Source organism: Hippocampus zosterae, chromosome 17 (assembly GCF_025434085.1).
Source record: "Hippocampus zosterae strain Florida chromosome 17, ASM2543408v3, whole genome shotgun sequence".
Taxonomy (NCBI): domain Eukaryota; kingdom Metazoa; phylum Chordata; class Actinopteri; order Syngnathiformes; family Syngnathidae; genus Hippocampus; species Hippocampus zosterae.
In genome coordinates, this window is record NC_067467.1 from 14065692 (window position 1) to 14090541 (window position 24850).

Genomic DNA, 24850 nt, shown 5'->3' on the forward strand with positions numbered 1-24850 from the left:
TTATGCTTTTGGAAACAATTGTGTCTGAATTTTTGGGGGGCTTAGAACACATTAAGGCATTTATATGGAACGTGTTTTCTACTTAAGAAATTTCTTCCAGAATCAATTAATTTCGTAAGCAGACGTATCACTGTATAGGGCGCAGCGCATTATAAGGCGTATAGAATAGAAGCTACAATAGCGGTTGCGATAAGCATCCACTCGATGAAGCGATACTAAATGGAATACAATACAGCTTTATTTATATACACAGCTTTCACAATTGCTGCAGCTGGAACAAACCGCTTTACAGAACATTTTAAATAGTATGTCCAAGAATTCAGAATATTGATTCATATTTAAGGTGCATCGGATTATAAGGCGCACTGTCGGCTTTTCATAATATTGAATGCTTTTGGGTGCACCGTATGGTCCGTAAAATACGGCAATTAACATAAAAATATAACCTGAGAGAACCTTCAATTGCACTTCATTCGCGCCCGCAGTTTGCTCTGTCGTCACGTCCAATTCACCAAGAATATTGCACTCATGACGTACCGGTACAAGTTTGGCCCTGATTTTTCCTCAGTTGAAATAAGCTACAGATGGCAATGCAAAATATCACTGTTGGCATTGCGCCGGGAACATTGTGGCAGAACAATGGCAGCTAGGAAGAGGAAGTTGACATTTTTAGAACGGGAGCTTGGTACTGACCTGACCGAGGAGGTGTGAATGGGATGGTATGAAAACTTATCAATCGTCACCAAATTTCACATACACATCTCTAAACATACCCACATAAATCTCTGAAAATATCAAAGTTATTGTCTCAATATTTTGGAGTTAATGGACATAAGTGTTTCCCTCGTTATGCGAAATTATGCTGGAGCTTCAGAAGGGCATTATAATGGCCTTGAGATCTAAAACACGGTGGCGACTGTTTTGATTTTTTCCGACGTTCATTTTCATCTGCAAGTTTACGTCTGCTTTCTCAAGACGTTATTTGCTTCACTCAAACTGCATGTGGCTATTAACACAGGTATTAGTGAATTAGATGCTATTTATCAATGAAGCTCATTTACATAGAGGTGGGCAATTTCTCTGCCAAATATTTGCAGATTTCCTCATGTAAATGCGCGCAAATAACACCAGAGCACTGAGACAGAATGTGTTTGGCAGGGCTGTTGGCTCCATTTTTACCGGTTAACATCGCAAACAAGTCACATGCAATTCTTGAGTGAATTTGACCTTTAGTCACAAGAAACATTCGCAAGAGTCACAAGAAGACCGATTTGTGAGAAATTTGTTGTGAATTAACATGACAGTGTGCAATTTGAGCTTTTTTTTAAAACCCTGCATTTCACAATAAAAAAAATCACCCTATTTTTTAAAATAATAAATTCAAAATTGATGTTCAACAGAAAAATAACTTTTTTGTTTTCCTTTTATGCAACCACACATAATGCCATGAATGTCTGTGTAATTTCCCGGATATGTTTTCAACAACAAATGAAGGACTAGGAAATAAAAAGTCAAAATCTAAAATCACAACTGACAGTATGATTCGTACAGCAAACCTCTGCTATGCCAGCCAGCACAAATTGCTGTAGTTGCTAATTACTGTCCTTCTTCTTCTTTTTTAATGTTTGACGCAGTATTTTTCTTTCTTCCGTGTGCGGGTTTGCATCCAACTGACTCTTGAATTAACATAGCCCTGGAAATATGTCCTTCATTTCACACGCCAACTACAGATTGCAGAATCACCCAAGCGATCAGAAATCAGTGTTTGAGGGCAGCAAAAGCACCATGTGACATCAATTGGTAGTCAATGTAATGTTTATATTTTGGTATAAATCAAAATGGTTCAGAATAAAATCCAGTCAGAGTCTGTAATGCAATTTTGGACTGCAGTCCTTTGTCAAATAGGCAGTGCTCTCAGAGGGCTGTGATGTAAAAAACTGTTCTGGGCTCAGTTCCAGAGGAGACAGAGAAGAGAATACCAACCAATCAACCACCAGCTCTCAATGGCCTGGCAGAATAATGTGCCAACCAGTGCAAATTGGCCACTTTCACTCTGGCACCCACGTTTGATTCACAGTTTCCTGGTATAATAATAATCGTAGTAATAAAAATAACAATAATAATATTCTCCCTCTCAAGGATTATATCAAGTTTATGTTGCTGAATAGCGAAATTGTCCACAATAAATAACTTATGTTGCAACATTAGTATACTTTAGTATGATCTAGTTTTGCTTGGATCAAGCTATCCCACCACTTGAGTGTGTTTTTGTCGCCCCCTATCGGTAGGTACCAGAGTGAGAAGAGACGGGGTTTGAGGAGAAGGAGGAGGAGCAGGATGAGAGGAAGACAGCTGAAAAAGGAACAGACAGATACAAATATGAACCAACTTAGAACACAAGAGAGGAACAAAAAAATAAAAAAAATACAAACAGGCTGAAAAACGAACAGATGGATCATGTAACCGTCAGGACAGACAATCAACATACTTTGTACAAACATGTGACTTGCCACAACCCAAAGAGTTAAACGGGAACACAACAACTACATGCAATCTTGAACTTAAAACCCTGACCCGGCAGTACCTTCCCCAAAACCCCATTACCTTAAAGCAGCATTCCATTCTGGAGGATCAGTCTCACTAATAAACAAACCTGCATTCTAAACAGTGCTGCACTCATCTAATTCTAAATATGTGCTGCCTGTATAAGTGTGTGTGTGTGCGCGTGTGCGTGTAGGAGGGGCAGCAGAAGAAAGTGGATGTATGGAATCAGAGTGATTCTGTTTGTTTTGGGCCAAATACTCTTTTTTTTGTATTACATTTAACCGCTTCAGGGATAGCGGTCACTTCAGTGTACATCTTATCATGTTCTCAGGTTCCAACTCAACTCAACTCTATTTATAGAGTACTTAAAAACAAACACCACTGCGTACGGAGGGCTGTACATGGAGCAAAGATCACAAAATGTATACAAGAACAAACAATAAAACACAGGTTATCATTATTGGTGGATGAAAGGGGTAATGTTGTCATGTGGTTTTTGTCCATTTTATTTAAGGCCTTTAAGAAAAAGAGATCTGAAATCAACCAGCCAAAGGATGATTTGGATTTATTTTTCAACATTATGAACTATTTTTTTTCTGGTTCTCCTGTGGAGGGAGGGGGTGGGGGAGGGTAATGAACATTCATCATTAAAAGTTGTAATGTAAGATTACAGTTTATGGTTTGCATACAGAAATTGATGTTATAAATATGACATCCAATGGCTGAACTTGGATGAGATGATTGACTGTGGGAGATAAGTGTGGTCATATTTAAGACTACAGATGGAAAAATCAAGCATTCATCATTATCTCTACAATCACCATCTAAAATTTTACAGTTGTATGACTTGCAATGAAAATTTGCAATTTGTCGGAAATATGATGTGGGGAGTGTGTATTTAGGAGAAATGTTTAGATTTTTATCGCTGTTGTAAAGCAATTTTACAATCCTCAAAAAGTTAACAGGGTGGCTGATTTTTTTTGTATGAAAGATACAATGGGTTTCGGTGCATGTTTCAGAAAAAAAAATTAACTTAGATTTTAAAAATTCTCAATTTTGGCTTTAATTTTGAAATGGATAAAATTAGAGGGATAAGCTGAACAGTTGATACTTGGAACGGTTTGAAAAAAATGTAAGAAATTAAAGGTGAAAAAATCCTGATTCTTGAACTTTTCGTCAGTTATTTCAAGAGGGAAAATGTTAATTTTTTGGCATCGGTAGGGATAAGCTGCACAGTTTAAAGTTAGAATGGTTTGAATTAGTCAGAAAATGCATTCAGTCTACACAATACCGTATTGGCCCGAATATAAGACGGTGTTTTTTGCAATGAAATAAGACAAGTGAGAGTCGTCTTATATTCGGGTTCTAGAAGTTATACCCATTTACGTCGCTAGATGGAGCCAGATATCATCGAAATAAAAATAAAAATAGCGGTAGCACGAAGAAGGAAAATAAAAAATAGTGATAAAAAAGAAAAGAGAAGAAAATAATCAAAGAGATAACAGAAAATGGAGAAACGTAGCAACAATCAGGAGAAAAGGGGGTCGAAGATCGGCCAGGTTAACCGGCAGCTGAGGAGAAGTTATGACGTAATTTACATTTCAAAAACCAGAAGCCATTCATTTACGAATGTGATTGAACTTTAATTTACATGTTTAAATGTTCTGATATTAAGATTTAAATTAGGCAAAATAACATGCTTTTTCTCTCAAATATATTGTTATAATCATTTGTTTCAGATGTACTGTAATTATTTTCTGTATCAAAATTAATTTGGTGTTCAAAAAGTCCTTTTTCAAACTTGAGTTTTGAAAAAGAGGGGGTCGTCTTATAATCAGGGCCTTCTTATATTCGGGCCAATACGGTGCTTATACGTATACGGGCCAATACGGCAATATGCTTTTTGAAGGCATTTCTTCAATGATTCATAATTTGAAGCCCATTGTTCACATATTTACAAACGAACTTGCTATCCTGCTATCTGTCTGCAAGTGACTTAAACTTACGGTCTATCCCGCAGCAACAAAGACGTGGACTAAACAACCGAAAGTTTAGATTGAATTTCTACCACTGAATTCTCAGTCTGCCAGGTGAATCTCTACACCGCTCCCCATGCTGCGACATCACGGCCAATTCGTCGGAGGACGGTTTGCCAAAAGAGTTCGAAAATCAAGATCCTCAACATTGTCACCCGCCGCAAATGCTCTGTCTCGGAAAAATAGAGCCCTATTGATTAAGAACCAGTGCCCTGCGTCGCAAAGATCTCTTTCTCAACCTCCTGCTTTTCCGAACGCCACTTGCTGCTCCTACCTTTTCGAACATTGGCATCCGTTGTACGCTGGAATTCCCCAGCACTCAGTAGGAAGCAGGCCCGATCGTGTGGGTAACGTTCGCGGCTGGTGGTGGAACCATGACCCCCGATGGCTGGGCTCCGCTCATCCCCCAAAACCTGGTCAATGGTGGGACAGTCTTCATTAGCCAGTGCTGCTGCATTAGCTGCCGCATCACCATTTTGTTTGGAATCTAGGTTTGAAGGAAATGAAGTAGGAAAAGAGAAAAAAAGGACATTTAAGAGCACAAAACAGTAAATGGAAAGCTGAGATAAGAATAAAGGCGGTAACATTGTGGACGGTGATAGGGCATAATAACGAGATAAACAGAAGGACAGAACTAAAATGAAAATCATAGTTCAAAAAACAGGCTGCTTGAAACGGAACTGTAAACAGTTTTTGTGATTTTTCAAACCTCAACCTTAAATTCATTGAAATTCAACAAAACCAGTCAAAGATGTGATTGCAGCGGAGGCATACAGCATAAATTTATGAGGGGTCAAAAACTAAATTGATTGATTTGGATTCAGATCTCCTGACTGAGAGGCAGTTTGTAATATCCATCCATCCATTTTCTGATCAGCTTTATCATGACGAGGGTCGGGGGGGGTGTGAGCCAATCCCAGCTGTCTTCGGGCACTAGGCGGGGGACACCCTGAACTGGTTGCCAGCCAATCGCAGGGCACACAGAGACGAACAACCAACCGCGCTCACACTCACACCTAGGGACAATTTTGAGCGTTCTATCAGCCTGCCATGCATGTTTTTTGGAATGTGGAGGAAATCGGAGTACCCGGAGAAAACCCATGCAGAGACATCATATTAGCTTTTTATCGCTGCAAATGGCGTACATATGTGAAGTATCTATCTCATCAGATATTAAATTACTTTCACATTTGTATTAGAGTCATTATTATCAGTTTAGAGTTCTTTATATCTACGTTGTGAAATATTGTCTTCCCTCTCTATAAATAGGTGACGGCAAACTCTTGCAATTAGGCTCTCTTTCTCTCTCTCTCTCTCTCTCTCTCTCTCTCGCTCTCTCTCTCTCTGTCTCTCTCTCTCTCTCAGCATTTGGGTGAATGGAAGCTGAGAGTAAAGCCCAGCGAAGCTCACAACTCATCACCTCTGCTGGCAGTCATACTGTATCATCAATGAACACGAGTTAGCCAGTTAGCCATAAATAAATACATACATACAATACATATGACACAATAAAGTTCCAGGACTGGTGTCATGAAAAATACATTTCAGACCCATACTAAAAACTACATGTTTTCCCCTGAGAGGTCATCCCCCTGGAGTCCAAATGTCACGTTGTGCCCGAAGCGATGGAAAGATCGCTTCGTGCACAACAAAATAAGGAGGTGAATCCCCGAAAAAGCAGACACGTAAAACGATTTTGTCAGAGAACAAAGGGAGTCTTTAATAAAGAACACAAAATACCCGACAGGGAAAAATAACAAAAAGTGCTGGTCAAAATAAGGACCTGGGAAGGAATAAAGGGAACAACCGAAAACGCTCGCGGAAAACAAATGGCGAGGAAGGTCTGATTAGACAAGTGTATAAATTTCATACAAGAAGAATAATGACGCGTAGTAACAGCCACAAGGCTAGGAGGTAACGAGTAATCAAGGTAGGGATCTGAGCGAGAGAATAATGGCACGGCGTGGAATTCTCCGTCAGTGAGTCGACTGCCAGAGCGTCCTAATAAAGGCAGAGTAATCACCGACCAATGCGTAACAGGTGTGTGGGCGGCGGAGAGAAAGCCCGCCCACTGCTGGCAAACACGGGACGTGACACCAAAGCACTTTCCCAGACATTTCTGTCCAGGAGGGATTCTAGCGTCGTCACTACCATCTTGATGTCATCCACATTTTCAAAATCTTGATGACTGTCCTGAGCTTGGGGGAAAAAAAAAAACAAAAAAAAAAAAACACAGCGCCGTGTCAGGTTGGGTGAATGGGGAAATTGCTCCAGTGCAATGTTCTACTTGGCTAGGAACCGTCAGATGCTTTGGGCATCGTGAGTACGCATCACAGCCACAAGTATCTTTCCTCCCACACTGAACAAAAGCGATACTGCTGGATCTCTTTATAGATGTGCTGGTTGATCAGCTGGTCCACATTGAAGCTGATACGTGTCGTTTATAGTTTGGTTTTCAATATATCTTTTGTGACACAGGTCCTGGAACTTTTTTTATAATAATAATACATCACATTTGTAAGCGCCTTTCATAACACTCAAGGACACTGTACAACCAAGAGCAATAGTAAAACACAGATAAAATAATAAATAAATAAAGAAAGATTTAAGGCGGGTAGGCAAGTCTGAATAGGTGGGTTTTGAGCTGGGTTTTGAATATGGAAAGAGAGTCAATATTACCGGTATATATTTTGACACACTTCATGTACATAAACACCTCCTCTGCCATGTTTGACAACTAGTGTGGTATGCTTTGTTGTCTCTGCATCAATCATGCTGATACAAATTTCCTTTGTCTAAAAAACAGATTGTTGGACATGAACATTGATTCTGACAGAGTCTAACAAGGCTTTCCTGTTCATGAATGTGACCAGTGGTTTGCACTTGGTTGTAAATACACATCGATACAGCTACAGTACCTTCACAGGGGTGCTTCTGACTTCTGTTTGATGATGTGCGTGTTTTAAAAAAAAACTTTCTAAGGAAAACATTCTGGCATGCACTTTGCCTGTTTATGTATTATTATTGTGGTGTTGCAATACTGACACGTTGTTTCAAATCTATTAGCTATGAGGTGAATAATTGTGTTGGTGATGGTTAAAATTCTGATTGTTTAGCCTTGGCAGAGGTCAGCGCTGTAAATTGTAATGGGCTATGTGGATGATATATGAACAACTCTCACAGTCACCGTAAAAAATACAAGAGACTTACTTTCCCGTCAATCACATACCTGCCCTGTTGATTTCAATGATCTCCTCTTGTGCCAGTGGACAATCTCCGGCACCCATCATGCTGCCAGATCCCACCATGCCAGGCCCCAGAACATTGCCCATCAGCCTGTGCGGTGAGGCGGTTGCCATGGCGAGGGCATCCGGTTTGCAGTAGTTGGGACTGCCTGGCTGTGGTGCACGGGGTATATGCTTGTTCCTCTTCTTGGGGAGTTTTTGCTTAGCCATGGCCAGGGAGTAGTACATACCAAAGTTGTTGACAATGACTGGGACAGGCATGGCGATGGTCAAAACACCGGCCAAGGCACAGAGGGCGCCCACCAACATCCCTGACCATGTCTTGGGAAACATGTCTCCATAGCCCAGTGTTGTCATGGTCACCACTGCCCACCAAAACCCAATGGGAATGTTCTTAAAGTCCGTGTGGGCACCAGCGGTTGGATCATCTGGGTCAGCACCTACGCGTTCAGCATAGTAAATCATGGTTGCAAAGATGAGGACCCCAAGCGCCAGGAAAATGATGAGCAGCAGGAACTCGTTGGTGCTTGCCCTCAGAGTGTGGCCCAGGACCCGCAAACCAACAAAGTGGCGGGTGAGCTTGAATATGCGCAGAATTCGGACAAAGCGAACTACACGCAGGAAGCTGAGTACGTCTTTGGCTGTTTTGGAGGAAAGGCCACTAAGTGCCACCTCCAGGTAAAAGGGCACGATAGCCACAATGTCTATGATGTTCAGGGCACTGCGGAAAAACTCTGTTTTGTCAGGGCAGAAGATAACACGCAGTAGCACCTCAATTGTGAACCAAATGACGCAGACACCCTCAACATACGTCAGCCATCCATCTGTGACCACTTCAAACACTGTCTGTAGAGTGGAAGCAACACAAATAACACTGAATAAAGCAAAGCCTTCACATTTTACTGCACTACATCAATAGGCATGTGAAACTAACACAAAATGACAGTGAAAACATTCAATACACATTTTTAAAAAAATCAAATAATATTTGCAATTTGCAAAAACTTCACATTCTTTTTCAATTATTAAAATGAAGTCCAAGTGAAATCTGCCAAATACATAATTTGAGTAACCTGACTTTGTATTCACACATAAAGTAGGGGTGCCCAAACTTTTTCATTTGAGGGCCGCATACAGAAGAACAGAAGGGTGGAAGGGCCACTTTTACATTCTTCAACTTTTTGAAACATGCTAAAGTCAGTGAAGAAAGCAATTATAAATGTTTTGTAGTGTCTAGTGAATTTCAACAGCTTTCTGTTAAAGATTTTAAGGCGAATCATAAATCAGCCACAGAGCACAATGTGGAAGAAACTAGTATTGCCTCTGAAATTGAGTTATCTTTATTCACTACAGTGTTTTGAAGATAAACGGTGTTATTCTTTGAATCGTAAATGGTTTATTGGTATCTTCTTATATAGTGAAAAGTTCTACGATATATAAACAAATGTATTACTCATAATGGCACCTATTTTTCTGACACACTCCCTACTCACTATGCCCACCTTCACCTTTTTTCACTTATCTTGCGGCCCATGTCAAGTCAGTTTGATTTCATTTTATTATTATTTTTTGGGTCATGTCGCAGGCCATTGAAAAATGGATGGTGGACCAAAAATGACCACCGGGCCGTAATTTGGAAAGCCCTTGTTTTTTAATAAGTCAATTTTAAGTAAGCTTTGATTAAGTGTTACTGATATCAGTGTGATGTTATTTGACTGTCCATTGTTGGTTTTTCCATCTTAACCCTTTCAGGGACAGCGGTTACTTATCATGTTATCAAGTTTACAAAGTGCATGAAAGGCTTAAGGAAAGGGTACCAAGAATGTTGCTTTCACTGACTTGTAGTTGTGTATTCCTCTAAAATTATTGTGTAAAAAGTTCAAACCAATCTCAATTGACAATTGTTTTTAGTATTTTGGTCATTAATGCAAGACAGACCCCATGAATTTACAATGGGGCACATTCACACTAATCAACTCATTCAAACATCAAGTACCTCCTCGTGCGTCATATTGCTGACAGTGACGTTCTCAGTCAGGTTGTATATGGTGTAGAAGGTTTCGTGGGTCTCCAGGCAGAACGTAGAGATGGAGAGGAGGATGAAGAAGAGGGAACCAAATGCCACATACTGCAGAGGCGGGAGAGGAAGGGGTGGGGGGGTTAATATGTTTCCAATTCCAAACCGTTTTCATCCTTCCCATCTTACAGCAAATGACTACAGCCACCTGTCATATCTGTGAGCGCTCTTTTCTTTGGCTCATTCCAACCTGAACACTGCATTCAGGTGTTCAATAGTGTGTTCATTGCGCAAGAGTAGGTCTGCGTTTCTGAGCCATTGCACCATGTTGAAGCTGTTATGCAAGAAAGCCGCCGTTAGGGGGTATCTGTAGCACCGTGGATTGTAGAGCAATGATGTGAGTGCAAATGACCTCAATGCTGCAAACCCAGTGAGCGCAGCACCCTCGGCCAGAGAGAAATGATGGATACAAGTCAGAAAAGATGATATAGAGTGTGATGTGAGGATGAGGAAAATTGAGTAAATACCATACCAATAATGAGATGATTAGAAATTCTGTCAGGTATGTGAGTTTCCTAAATGTTGGAAGAATATTTAACATATACCGGTAAGTGGATATCTATCGTGGATCCAACATCAAGCACTCTAGACAGAATGTACACACACAACTGAAGTGTTTTTGCAAGCCATCCGTGTTTATTTTTTCTCTTTTAAGCTCGTGTGTGAGTCCGGCCCTTATTTGCTGCAGCATCCCCCTGCCCCCAACCATTCATTACCTTATTTTGCTCTCTCTCTCTCTTTCTTTCTCTCTCATGCTCATGCTCTCTCCTGAAAACCCTTTTTATTTACTGCAGTAGCATGTTTCTTCCCTTATGTGTGTACATGAGTGATGTCCCCCCCACCCCTCACCACCAACCCCTAACCGCTGAGATAAATTTCTCCATGGATCTGGTCTTACAAAAATAGAACATCGTAACCCCCAAACAGTCATCATACAGTATTTGTCTGTACTACATAGAAATAGAATCTTCTCACCAAGTACCGGTAATCACCTGGTACTTGCTTGTTGTCATCCCTGTCCAACCAGATGCTCAGTACAGTTGCGTACTGTACACATCAAGTGCCACAGATAACTGTAATACGGTGCCTCAATATGCTCACAAAACAAATTGATGATTTATACTCGCTTGCAGTCGATGGAGGCTATGAATCATGGAGAAAACCATTCACCATTACATTTTCATCTGTGTATCCGAAGGGATCCAGAGGGATCCCAATGTGTTGCCATGCCAGCTTGACCTTCTCCCAGTGGAATGTGTCCAGGACATTTCACCAGGGATGCGTCCAGGAGGCATCTTAATTAGAAGCCCGAGCCACCTCAACTGACTCCTCTCCTGGGGAAGAGCAGCGGCTTGACTCTGAGCCCTCCCGCATAAGCGAGTTTGTCAACCTATCTCTAAGGGAGAACTCAGAAACCCTGAGGAGGAAAATCATTTCCACCTCTTGTATCCGTCACAGCTTGTGACCATTGGTGAGGGTAGAAACATCGATGAATCAGTAAATTGAGAGCTTCGCATTTCGGCAAAGCTTCTGGACCACGATCAACTGGTGCAGCCTGACGCTGCACCGATTTCAGTCTCTCGCTCTATTTTTCTCCTCATTCATGAACAAGACCCCAAGGTACTTGAACTTCTCCACTTAGGGCAGGCGCTATTCCTTGACATGGAGAGGGTACTTCACCGTTTTTTTAACGCCATAACCAGGTGGCTGGCATTGTCTACCAAAACATCTGTGTGGAATATGGACTGGAAACCCCAAGGTCAAAATGGGAAACACCTCCAAAGGTAGTGGAGAAAGACTGAGCGAAGATCCTGTGGGACTTCCAGATACAGACTGACAAGATGGTAATGGCGAACCAACCGGATATCGTGATCGTAGATAAATCAGAATCAGAATCATCTTTATTGGCCAAGTATGTAGAACACACAAGGAATTTGTCTCCGGTATAACACGCTGCATTAGTATCATCATAAACAAGGACATGACAAATAGGTATGTAAGGACATTTCGTAATGTAAGTGAACGGTAGTGCGGTGGTACCACCCAGTGACAACTGTGAGACAAAGTGCAAGGTATCCAGCAGAGCTTAAGTGATCAGTGGTATAATACAATACTATGACAGTTGTACAGTTGGTGTAGAAAATCATTAAACCATTTTAGAAGGACCAGTAGCAGTATTTGTTGTACAAGAAGAGTGACTACGTCAGTGACTGTTTAGGGAGTTAATGGCTAGAGAGAAGAAGCTATTTAAGTGTCTACTGGATTTGGTGCGCATGGATCTGTAGCGCCTGCCTGAGGGGAGTAGCTGGAAAAGGTGGTGGGCAGGGTGCGGGGGATCCAGGAGGATTTTTTGTGCCCTTGTCTTCATTCTTGCAGTGTGCAAGTCCTCAAGAGGAAAGCTGTTGTAGTGGATGTTAACACCCGAAAGAAGGAACACAACAAACTGGAGAAGTACCTAGGGCTCAGAGAGGAGCTGGAGAGAGCCTGGAAAGTAAAGGTGACAGTCGTCCCTGTGGTAGTCGGAGCACTCGGGGCAGTGACCCCAAAACTGGATGAATGGTTGCAACAGATCCCGGGAACAACATCGGACATCAGTCCAGAAAAGCGCAGTGCTGGGAACAGCAAGGATACTGCGCAGAACCCTCAAGCTTCCTGGCCTCTGCTGGAGGACCCAAGCTGAATGGGGGATGGACACCAACCGAGGGGTGAGACGAGGAATATATTTTTATATCGATCGATCGATCTCTCTCTCTCTCTCTCTCTCTCTCTCTCTCTCTCTCTCTCTCTCTCTATCTATCTATATATATATATATATATATATATATATATATATATATATATATATATATATATATATATATATATATATATATATATATATAATCCTTAATTTCATTCATAGGCACTCATATAGATGGATGGATAGATAGATAGATAGATAGATAGATAGATAGATAGATAGATAGATAGATAGATAGATAGATAGATAGATAGATAGATAGATAGATAGATAGATAGATAGATAGATAGATAGATAGATAATTAATTACAGTCAATCTTTGTGCATGCAAATATAATTTCTACTTTCTCTTTTTCATAATTTTTGCTACTGTAAATTGCAAATTTCTCCATTGTGAGACAAATAGTTTTTTCTTCTTCTTCTTCTTCTCCTATTTTTAAATCTGTTTGTAGGGTTGCAATTTTGTTTTCTTGCTAATCAAGCTTTGGCATACAGTTTATATTTTCGGCTGATGAAACATTTTGTTGTCATGGTGTACACTGTTAGTGTGTGCACAAATAGCATGTGTGTGTACAAGTTGTGATGTTTGAGTATGTGTCAGGTCAACGTGGAAGACAGACAGATGAAGTCTTCGTCTAATCCAAAGAGAGCACATTGGGTCCCACATCTTATTAACCATGGTCTAATTTAACAACCCTATCTAGAGCTGTCCTGGTTACACAAACTTTTTCTATCTCACGCGCACACACAAAACACACACTGATGAGCTAGACTGAAGAATATTAAAAGGGAACCACACAACATATTCCAGGTTTTCCATTGAATCTCTTTACACATGGGATGTTTTATATCAATAAAATTACAGTCAACATTTTGTAACCTTTTCAGGGACAGCGGTAACTACAGTGGACAGCTTACTTATCATGTTATCATATGTCACAGGGAGCATGAAATGGGATTGAATCTCAGCTCAGGCTCAGTTTGCATATTCTCCCCGTTTTCTCCGGGAACTCTGACATCCTTCCACATGCCACATTCATGCACGAAAATTAACTGAACATTGTAAATGAAAGTATGAACGCTTATTGTCTGTGTGCCTGCCTTGCACTGCACTGATTACAAGTTTGGGCAAGTGCCTACACAGTATGAAGACTTGATTGGCACCTTCACAAAGGGTCGAATTCATAAACATGTTTGGAGGAATTGTGTATTTTTAAAGTGTTTTTCTTTAAAAAAATAAAATAAAATAAAATCAAGCAGAATTTACAAAGTTCTGTAGATATTACAGTATTTTAGACCTTATCCTAGTAAGGTTAGTTGATGTGCTCTGGAGTTGAGTATTTGGTTAATTGGTTTATTTGATAAGGATAGATCCAAAAACATCGATAAACTGCACAGCAGTCTGATGTGTGCATCAATACGCTTACAGCAAAAGCTAATTTGCAGCGCCCAGCCCTGGAGAGGATTTTATAACCTAACAAAATACTATATTAAAAGACAATGACAGCGACATTTACATAATGACGTAAATAAATAAATAAATAATACGGTACATGTAGCATTAAACATGAGTACACTGCTAAATCTGGCACGTTCACAATTTTGTCCGCTTTTTAAACAAGTCCTATCTCGTGAAGGATTTAAAGAGATTTTCGGTATCTTTATAACCGCACTGTCTAAATCCCGGTGGGACGAAAAATGACATGGACAGGACAGCTATTGTTTGTAGAAAAATATATGTATTTGGACAGAAAAGCCAAAAGAAGAGAAACATACAGTTTTCAAAAGAGAGCGAGTCCGTCCGAACTCGAGCGTCGTGTCGTCTCAACTAACTAGCTTAGCCGTTGTCGTGGCTAAGCTCACTTAGCTGTTGTCGTAGATCAAAGGTCTTTGATGTGTAACATCCGTTGCATCAGCACTGATTGGTTGAAGCCAAAAGACGTCTGTGCATACACGTCCGCGCTGATGCAGGCACAGCAGAGAGCAGCTGACTATCGACTGTTGAGTCACGCTTCACTCGAGTGGCGTCGCTACAGATTTTAGTTTGGAAGGCAACAAGTGCAGTGCGATTTTAAAAAGTGCAGTGGAGAGTGTGGACTTTGATGCTGACTAAAGGAAGTTCTTCAGACTCCTAATCGTAATCCTGTTACCGTATTTTCCGCACTAAAAGGCGCACAGAAAAGCCTTCCATTTTCTTAAAAGCTCACAGCGCGCCTCAAAATCCGCCTTGTGTGTGGTTATTACGGTAATATGTCACCCCCAAAATGGCTCTTTGCTGGAGACATGCTTACAACGCAGAGTTCAAATTTAAGGCAATCGGGTACGCAGCTGAACACGGAATTAGAGCAGCGGCAAGAGAGTTCAATGTTAATGAGTCAATGTTATAACTTGCTGTTAGTGAAGTGGACTGTGTCGCTGCTTTATTAAATAAGTTTTACTGACATTTGTTCGTTCTGTAGCAACGACAATTCAAGAGCTAAGCCGTTTTAGCTGACTCAACAGCTAAACTGTCTTAGCTGTTGTCGTTTGTTCAAAGCTTCTTTGATCTGTGATGTGGGTTGCGTCACGCTGATTGGTTGAACCACGTGCGTACGTGCTCGCTCTCTCGTGCACACAGCAGAGAGCAGCGGACAATGGACTGCTGAGGCGCGCTTGACTCGAGTGGCGTTGTTACAGTTCTGTTGGCACTTCCTTGAGCATAGCTTTATCTAGTGGATGCATTGTAGATTGCACCTTATAGTGCGCTGTGTCCAATATATGAAAAAAATGACAAAATAGGCCATTTATTGAAGGTGCACCTCATAATCCAGTGCGTCTTTTAGTGTGAAAAATACACTACTCTACTTCCAGTTATTAAACCTACATGACATACCACAACAGAGAATGTGATTTTTGCTTCCATAAATGCCTCACTGGTCCTTCTCAACATCATTCCATTCCCTTGCTCCTGTCATTCACTCAGCATGACCTATATCTTTGCTCTACCTCCTTCCCTCAACAACTGTCTACTGCCGGGGTGTCAAACACATTTTTGTCACAGGTCACTTTGGATTTAAAGTCTTCCCTCGAAGGGCAGTTACGACAGTGAAACCGAATAAATGTTGAATCAACACATCGTACACACACACAAAAAAAAGATGGATGATTCATTTTGAACTCATTCAACTATTTCTTCGTTGTTTCTTCAATTGTGTGAGTGTGAATGGTAACGAAATAATTACAACATATCAACGTTATTTATCACACATGACAATTTGACATTTCAGGATCAAGGAAGTTGACACATATGCTTTGCTTTTGCGGGCAATGACATGGCGGTCTGGATCTGGGCCTCGGGCCTTGAGTTCGACACCTGTGGTCAACGATCTTTCTCGGGCTTTCTCGCGTATCTTCCTCATCTTCTACTTTCGCCTGTCTATATTTCCTCATTACTTGCTGATCCTTTTTCTTTCACACCAATAGGAATGCCCCAGTGGTAGATTTTCAGGGCCTTCACTGCTGGCGTAAACCCTTCAAGCACTGACCTCTATCATGATTACCTCTATTATAATGCTCTGATTTTAAAATGACACATGTGGCTTGAGCCATTGGTGTACATCTGATGTTTGTAACAAACTAATCCGCTTAAAAATAGCAAAAGAATTGAATAACTATAATATGACATGATCCTGTTCTTGTATGTGTCCAGCAGGTGGCAGCGCAAGGCTTGTTCTCCAGCGTGCACACCTGCTGCCAATTTGCTCATCATGAATCAGCCATGTATTTAAGGACTGCCAAGATCCTATGCCTCTTGTCAGATTATTGACCTTGTTGCCGCGCTATTTCCTTGCCTTTTTCAAACGCTTTTTGTTAATGTATTGTGTTTCCTGGTTTTTGTTGACCAGTGATTTCTGCTTGTACTTTGTCGGTGTGCTTTCGTTATTCAATACATATTTTTGCTACATCGTTTTGTTTTGTGTCTACGTTTGTGGGATCCAATTGCCATTCAGTTCGTTTCAGAACTTGAAATAATGAATTTGGAGCAAACACACCAGAGATGCCTATACGAGTCCATGTGATCATATTAATGAATTGAGGGTTAGTTTGAGCAACACGTGGAAGTTATTTCTGGAATGTCATAGCTATTTATTACAATGTGTGTTAAAATCCTGATTGTGAGAGTTTTTATAGTCAAACTTACAGACAAAAAAAATGAAATGATCTTCAAGATGTGATGTGCTTGAAAAAAAGTCAACACATTTTTTTTTTTTAGAATCAGCATCAAAAATACCTTTACGGGCTTATGAAGCCATCTCTAATTAAAATTTGTCCAGCATAATCTGAAAGCCCCAGAACATGCCCAATGCCCTCCATGCTTGTCAGTCTTCCTGTCTTTTCTTTTCCTTTTTGATGTCACTGATGTAATTTGACAAAAAGCTCCAGCTTTGTCATATCTCTCCAGAGGGTACTCTTCAAATGTTGTGGCTTTTCAATAAACAGGTATATTTCTGTTGTATTTGGTCCTAGTCACTCTTCACGGCTCCTTCAAGAGGAAAACGACCCAAAACACAAAGCTATAAACACCCATGACTGGCTAAGAATTAAACAATCCCTCGTTTAGGTGAGTTCTGTCTGAACAAGTCAGGCAAATAAATGATGACTGAAGCATTACGGCTCGGATCTAACAATTAACCAGGAAGGCAGTGTGAAACTACCTTAGGCTGTGATCTTTTTAGACAAGTCGAACCAATCAAGTGGCCGAAAGTCAATTATTGTGCGGTGACATTACATTTTCGCTCTTCCCACTACTAAAAAGAGCATATCATTTACCGGAAGTTATTGGAAGAACGTGACAGGAAAACCTCCAACATCATGCAGTAAGAAGATCCTAATTACCTAAGTGCATTTATGTGTAGGAGAATGTGCAAGTCAGCAAGAGAGAGAGAAACTGTCAGTAAAGGGATGAGAGAAGGATAGAACGGACAAGTGGTTCCCAAATAAAAAGGCAGATTAATAGGAAAGCGGGGACGTGCGGTCAAGGTAGGCAGGGGAACCAATGCCTCCCTTGCATGTTGAAGTTGAAAAATACGAACCATCCATCTATTTATACTAGCTGGTTCGCCGCCCTCCGGGCGGCTCATCAGCTAGTTCCTGCGGAAGGCTGGTAAGAACAAAAGTGTTGTTGCTTGGTTCAACTTTTTGTTCATCTTCATTGCTTATCGCGAAAATAAAGAGATGTTTAGCTCTACTAAATAACTAACAATTTCATTGCAATGCTTGTGGGTAGACAAATTTTTTTCGCTAAGATGCCCACGCGATCGTAGTGAGCCACTGCCTGAGCGGCGCAGTGGCGGCGCGGTGAAGTAGGTACGTTTTGAAAAGGGACAGACGGAAGGACAGACTGCGTGCGGGACGACGCGCAATATATATATAGATAGTTGTATTCAATGCAATTGACAATAAAGTTGTATTCAATTTTCAACACTGCGTGTCTTGAACAGGATTGTGGGAGTTTGCTGGAACCTACCTCAGCTGTCTTTGGGTGGAAGGCGGATCTTACCCTGAAGTGGTCGCCACTCAGTCGCAAGGCACATTTCGAGGCAAACAACCATTCACACCCCGCATCCACACCGTCACCGAGGGGAACCAATCCCACGTTGCCTGCCCACATGTCAGGAGAGGAGACCACTACACCATCAGCGAGCCCACTAATTTATTTATTTTTAACATAGGCCCTTGTTTCTATACAGTTTCCAATACACATCCAACAAAACTAATTAGAGACTCCAAACAAATACAGGATGATTTATATGGTAGCCTGCATCCACAACAGTGCACCACCACTGGGCTGAATTTTTGGGCCCCGTATGTCCCTGTGCAAGAGAATCTGTGGAAAAGTAAATCTGCTAAGTGAAAAGAAATATGCTATTTTAGTTTAAAAAAAGATGAATTTTACCTTTTCTTAAACAAATTGTTAACTGTGTGTAGTTGATTGTAGCATGATGAACAGCTTTGAAAACAATGAAATGTTTCACTTAAGGACAAAACTGAAATCGTCTTTTTTTTTTGTGGTTCAGATATATTTATATCCAACTCTAGAGGAGTCACTGCATCTCTGCCTCACCACATGTCACTGAGGAAAATTACCGAAGTAATAATAAGACATTATTGGGAAAAATTTAAATCAAAAACTTTTACTCGGGCCAATGTATGACTATGCCACGTTCTATTTGAAAATGGGTTATACCACAAATATGTGTTAAGCGTTAGCTTGTTAATCAATCAAATCTACGAGCCCTTGAAAAACAAGAAAAGGATTCTTGCTCAGTCCAATTCTGGCAATTTCCCTGCTCCAAGTGAATTGCTTGCGGCTCGACGGAAAGTCGAGTTAATTAATGTTTCCTTAAGGCGAACTCCATAGCGCTATGGGCACCGTGGACTTGGAAGCGTTCCGTGGCTGGCTTCAAAAGTTCGTTGCACGAAATCAGCTGAGGAATGCTGTCTTATGTGGTGATCGAAGCGAGGTCAAGTGACAGACAGTGAGTGAGTGGAAAGAAAAGCTACCAGGCCTGTTGCTAGTGTCATTTTGTAGCAAATACCGGTAGTCCTAATGTTGTTATATATTGTTGTAAACATATGGTTTGCTGCAGTTTTTGTGTTATAAACAGTTTTTGGACAATATATTTTTGCAATTTGTTGTCACACATATATGTTGTTAACATATGTGGACATTCATACAGGACATATACCTTAGTTATTTCCCACATAAGGAAATTCTGTTCTAAGAAAATATGATAACTTACTAGAAAACAGTGGATCGCTCTATTTCTACTGATGAGATCACAACCCATCTGCAGCAATGCACTGGCTGAAATGGGTGATCAACAACACTGTTCTCATTTAAAAAGAATGTCAATACTTTCATGCTTTTGTTCTGTTGATGTTTGCTATGGACTGTCAACAAATGCAGTTTTTTATATGTACCGTATCTTGTGCTGACCCGGCCCATCTGTCAAATTTTAAAAGGCAAAGTGGCCTCCAAGCACATGAAAGTGGCCAAATCAGAGAAGCTTAAAAGGACAGAAACTGTCCACATACACTGAAAAAAAAAATCTTCGGGAAAGAAAACGAGGAAAATTAAGAGAGTAAAAACAAAAAGTAAATATTTACAGTGAGAGTTTATCAGTAAAATGTACTGGCATAGTATTAGTTTAGTTTTAAAAAACGTTTTAAAAAGTCACTCAAAGTTGGTAAGAACCTTCAGAAACTTTACCACCTCAGCCCTGTTGCTCCGACTGTGTGTTAGTGCATCGCTGGTGTCAAGCGGAATACTTGTGCCCCCAAAAGGAGGACACATTTTGGGGGTCTAAAATCATCTGGACCCAGATACATTTTTTCAAAGTTGATTTTAACTTTAACCTTTTCAGGGGCAGCGGTTACTACAGTGGACAGCTTATCATGTTATCAGGTTACAGGGTGCATTAAAGGGTTATAAAAAAAGTGGATATGGATCCAGATTGTTTTATTTTGTGCAACCACTTGACAAAATAAAATGGAGTAAATTCAACGCGCCATTTGTTTTTCAGTACCTATATACCATTTGATTGAAGACAGTGAACGATTTTGTCTTTGTCATTAAAGGCCATGACGTCACCCCACGAGGGCACATCACTGCATTGCACAGCTTTACTGCTAATTCAAGTTGTCCGCTGTTGTGAAAGCGCTATATAAATCAGCATGTATTGTATTGTATTGTATTGTATTAAATTGATTTTTTATGATCCACAGAGGTGGTTTTAATCAATAACTGTTGTAAGATACAAGTGCATTAATTATGGGGAAACAACATGTGTCTGAACAATCCTGCAATGCGTAGACCCACAACTTCCAACTTCCAACTGTGCAAGCCAGGTGTAACCATACGTTAGCATGGTGATGAGCCTGCTACATGTTTATGGGTTAGCTCTCGGACCTCTATTTTGCCCCTCCAATAAGATTCAGTTACCTGCTACATCCTTCTTGGGAATAGCGGCTAGAGCAGTAGCAAGCCAAGGAGGTACTGCGCAACGGAAAAGGTGCTTTAGTGATTCGTTGGAGCAGTCAGTGGGGAAGTGTGAGATTGTTGCTCATTGACTCCCCCCTCCCAATAACACGAAAGTGCAAGACGGAATTGGGGCCCTTCAGTCACTGTCCTCATATATTAATTGAGAACCTGTTTCTGTTTGCGCTTGGTCGATGAGCATGGGCTCAAGGCATTACAAAATTGACCTTGAGAAACGATGATATACTGTCGCTATTTTTAATTTAAAAGCCAAAACACCCATTAGAAAAACTATTATCACTACATTCTCTCCAATTCAGACACACATGCTCATAATCCATCATGTGACAACAGTTCAATGGCAGAACACTTTTTTAAAAATGATGTCACCGTCCCTTTTGTAGAAGTGATGCAGCACCTGGGAGATCCTTTCTAAGACTGCAAAACGAACATACACGCACGTGCACCCACACAATTGCACACATACATACACACACACACACACACACACACACACATGGATTACCAACAGACAAATATGGACAATTTCCCCGCTCGAATAAAGGTGACTTTACAATAAATAGTCTGGCTGAGCAGTTGTAATGGTGTAAGTCTGTGCACGGTCCAATAATAAAAAAGGAAATATAGTGGTACCTTTACTTAAAAACGTCTCTCCATACGAAATTTTCAAGTTATGAAACGTCTCAAGCGGAAAACATTGCCTCTTGTTTTGAAAGAAATTTCAAGAAACGAAAGGTAAAAATACAGTATGGCCTGCTTCTCGCAGCTCCGAGTATACTGAACCCAACATACTCATAGCTGCTCTGCGATTGGCTATTACCTAGCATCATCCTGGCATCCCATTGGCTAAGATGGACTTCTACCGTATGTGTCTATGTGTGTAGGTATGTGGGTAAGTAGGTCAGTAGGTACACTGTAGTTCAGGGGTGTCCAAACTTTTTGCCAAGGGGGCCAGATTTTATGTGGTAAAATGTCGGGGGGCCGACCTTGGCTGACATTCTTTACATTGAACAACAATATTGTTCAACAAATTTTAGTAAGCCAGTCTGTTTCACATTTCCATTTTTATTTGAATTTCAACAATCTTCAGAATTTCTTTTGGTTCATTTGAAACAGGAATTTGAAATATGACATATCAGTCAATATAAACACGGAGTGATGTCTTGTTAACTCGTGAGTGATGCCCCCTAGTGTCTAAATGCTATTACTCATTTAGTGAATGCTATTACTCATTTAGCCACTAGAGGGAAGCAGTACTCTATGAAACATCACTCACCAGTCGACGAGACCTCAGTCAATGCAACGCGTGTTCCATTGCGCCCAACCTGCGGGCCAGACGGCACTGATTTTATGACAGGGGGCCGAGGGCCGGATGAAATTCGACCGCGGGCCGGATTTGGCCCGCGGGCCGGACTTTGGACACGCCTGCTGTAGTTAGATCGATCGATCGATAGATAGATACTGTATGTGTCTATGCAGCGTCCTCGTCATTCACCGATCGGGTCATGAGTTGTTCCGATAATTTTATGTAAATGTGAATCACAGAAACAGTGTTCACCAGTCGGGCGATCGCTCACTTTGCTGATGTTTGCTGACATTTTCGAAGGATTGTTAAAGGCCGATAAAAGAAAACATCCTTGGATCCATTCTTTACACAATGGAGGGCAAAAACCACAAAAACATGGACTAAAAAGTGCAAAAAAGGATGAAGACATGGTTAAAAGTTAAATGATTTTTATCCTTTACTCTATTCTTTGTTTCTTACATTATACACAACTCTCATTTATTGTGCAATAATCTAATTGTAACATGTATTTGTTACATATTCTGATGCATGTTTATGTTTTAGGAAACATTTAAGTCTGAATTTTTTGGGGGGGGGGGGGGTTTGAAACGAAATAGGGCATTTACATGGAAAACGCCTCTCTACTTACATTTTCTAGTTAAGAAATTTCTTCCAGAACCAATTAATTTCATAAGTAGACGTACCACTGTAGTGAATATCACCTAGGAGAAGTTTGGCTAAAGGATGGATGGATGGATATCACCTTTTATTTGTCCTTCCAAATTTATTTTACTTTGTATGCCTCCTGCCCCTCCAAAGTTTTTTTTATCCAGTCATGATCGACTAACCAACCAACTTTAAGTGCAGTCAAACTCAACTGTACATTAAACCGAGCAAAGCTGTACGTAAGCAAAAACCATACACTGCACTGAATCAGTAAGGTGACCGACTGCCGGTGCAAGGAAAGGAGATCAATGGGATGAAAAATAAAAGAGCATCGATAACTTTTTTATTATACATCTATAGATTCCATCACAATTCATCTTCATGAGCTGCAGTATTTCAAGCTGCTGGGTGCGCATCAATTCCCAGGGCGATTTTGCTTCATCACCAACATAAACTTCAAAAGAAACACTACTCCAATGCATGACCATGCACCTAATGCATATCTAAAATACCATAACTGGAAGAGTTACATGTCCTGTCCCAACAGAACTTGGCAAACAGTGAAAAAAAATGTAATTCCTTTTTTTTTTTTTTGCAAGGTATTATTTGAGGCCAACGACTTGAAAAAATCATGTCTGTGTGCTTGCACACAGTATAATTCAGGCTCAAGACAGAAAAAAAATGCCAAAGCAAAGAGAATAATAAGAACAGCAGGAGACAAATTTCCCGTCCTTCCACCTTGCACCACTGCAGTAATACAGGCTACAGGATGCTGCATTGCTCTTGACGGTGAAGAGGTAGCTGTAATACACTAAGTATAGGCAGCGGCCTGCCAAATATTGCCTCTGGCATGCGTATTGAGCCAGAAGTACAGTACCTGCTGCCAGAGTGTAAATATTGCACATACTGAAAATGGGGAGTGAATATTTTGGTTTATTTAATTAAACTGTTGAATTGATTTGTCCCAGGAGACACCATTCCAGCAATTTTTAATCCTACGTCATCTGATTTTTGCCCCCTGGATTCCGTGGATGGATGCATTCAGTGTAGGGGTAAGCATGGTTTCCGGATGAGGATGTTGGGTAGGGAGGATGATTGCTTGATGATCATTGTTACAACTGTGCTTTGGTTGTGGCAGGACCAAGGACCTAAAAGCAGCGAGGCAATGCAGGATTGCAGGAAGTACTCCAAAAGAAAATCTTTCTTCCCTAAAAAAAAAAAAAGCACTTTAGAAACATAGAATCAAATTAACCCTTTCAGGGACAGCGGCTACTACAGTGGACAGCCTAAAATGTTATCCGGTTACGCGTTATCATGAAAGGGTTAACACAAATTCAAAAACCAAGACACAAAGTAGAACACCAAAAGTAGGACTGGACTCACAGACAGGAACTTGACAGGAGGACTAACGGAAGCAATAATACAACAAGACCGAAAGGAAGCAGGGTACTAAATACAAGCAAACTGATGAGATGAACAGCTGGAGAAGACACGTGGCTAAGGGAGCTGACTGGTAGACACAAGGGACCGGGATGATGAGAACAGGTGGACAAAAAAAAACTGAAGGAGATAAGACATGAGAACGCACAGGGAAAAGAAAACTAAAATACAGTCAAAACCACCTCAACAAAAACACACTTTGTACAAAGTGACTGTTACACCTCTGTAGATGCAGAAGAAGCGGGTGTGTGTACAGCAAGGTGCAAATATTTTACACCAATAACCTCAACTGATCCTAAATACACACAACAATGGCTAATGAAGGAATACAAAATTGATGTCTGCCTTATTATTTTGTCGACCTATTGAGGGAATCGCTATACTGCACTCTCCATGAGATTTGTACCGATTGTATTGTATATTTTGCTATCTGTCTCACGTTTGAAGGATGCCCTCTCAAGACTAGTAGTTGTGCAACAGGATTTAAACGAGGGTCATTCAGAAAAATCTGATGTTTCGTTTTGCGACATTATTGGATGTTCTAAGCCAAACTGGTGGCCCTGGGGCCAGATGTCTCTGAATATCTGTTAACCGTGATATTTTTACAACTTTTGGTTTGTATCGGGATTATATACATCCACACCCTGGCACTCTTATATATATATATATATATATATATATATATATATAGTTGTAAAAATATCACGGTTAAGGGTAAAGTATGAGCCTTAATGGAGACTTCCTCTTACTTTTTTCTTTTCTGATTCATATAAAAA

General features: G+C 40.6%; 1 protein-coding gene across 3 annotated transcripts in view; it reads right to left on the reverse strand.

The window, feature by feature from the left end:
• LOC127590190 (potassium voltage-gated channel subfamily C member 1-like) overlaps positions 1 to 24850 on the reverse strand; it is a 91918-nt gene that overhangs the window by 7605 nt on the left and 59463 nt on the right. For 2 of the 3 annotated variants that reach the window (XM_052049656.1, XM_052049655.1), the window contains exons 2-4: positions 9822 to 9953; positions 7810 to 8671; positions 4855 to 5067 (exon numbers count right to left, since the gene is read on the reverse strand). In XM_052049656.1, the coding sequence (XP_051905616.1) occupies positions 4855 to 5067; positions 7810 to 8671; positions 9822 to 9953 (1207 nt within the window). Of the gene's footprint in view, positions 1 to 753; positions 762 to 4841; positions 5068 to 7809; positions 8672 to 9821; positions 9954 to 24850 lie in introns of all 3 variants that reach the window. The other variant, XM_052049657.1, reaches the window with a different exon arrangement.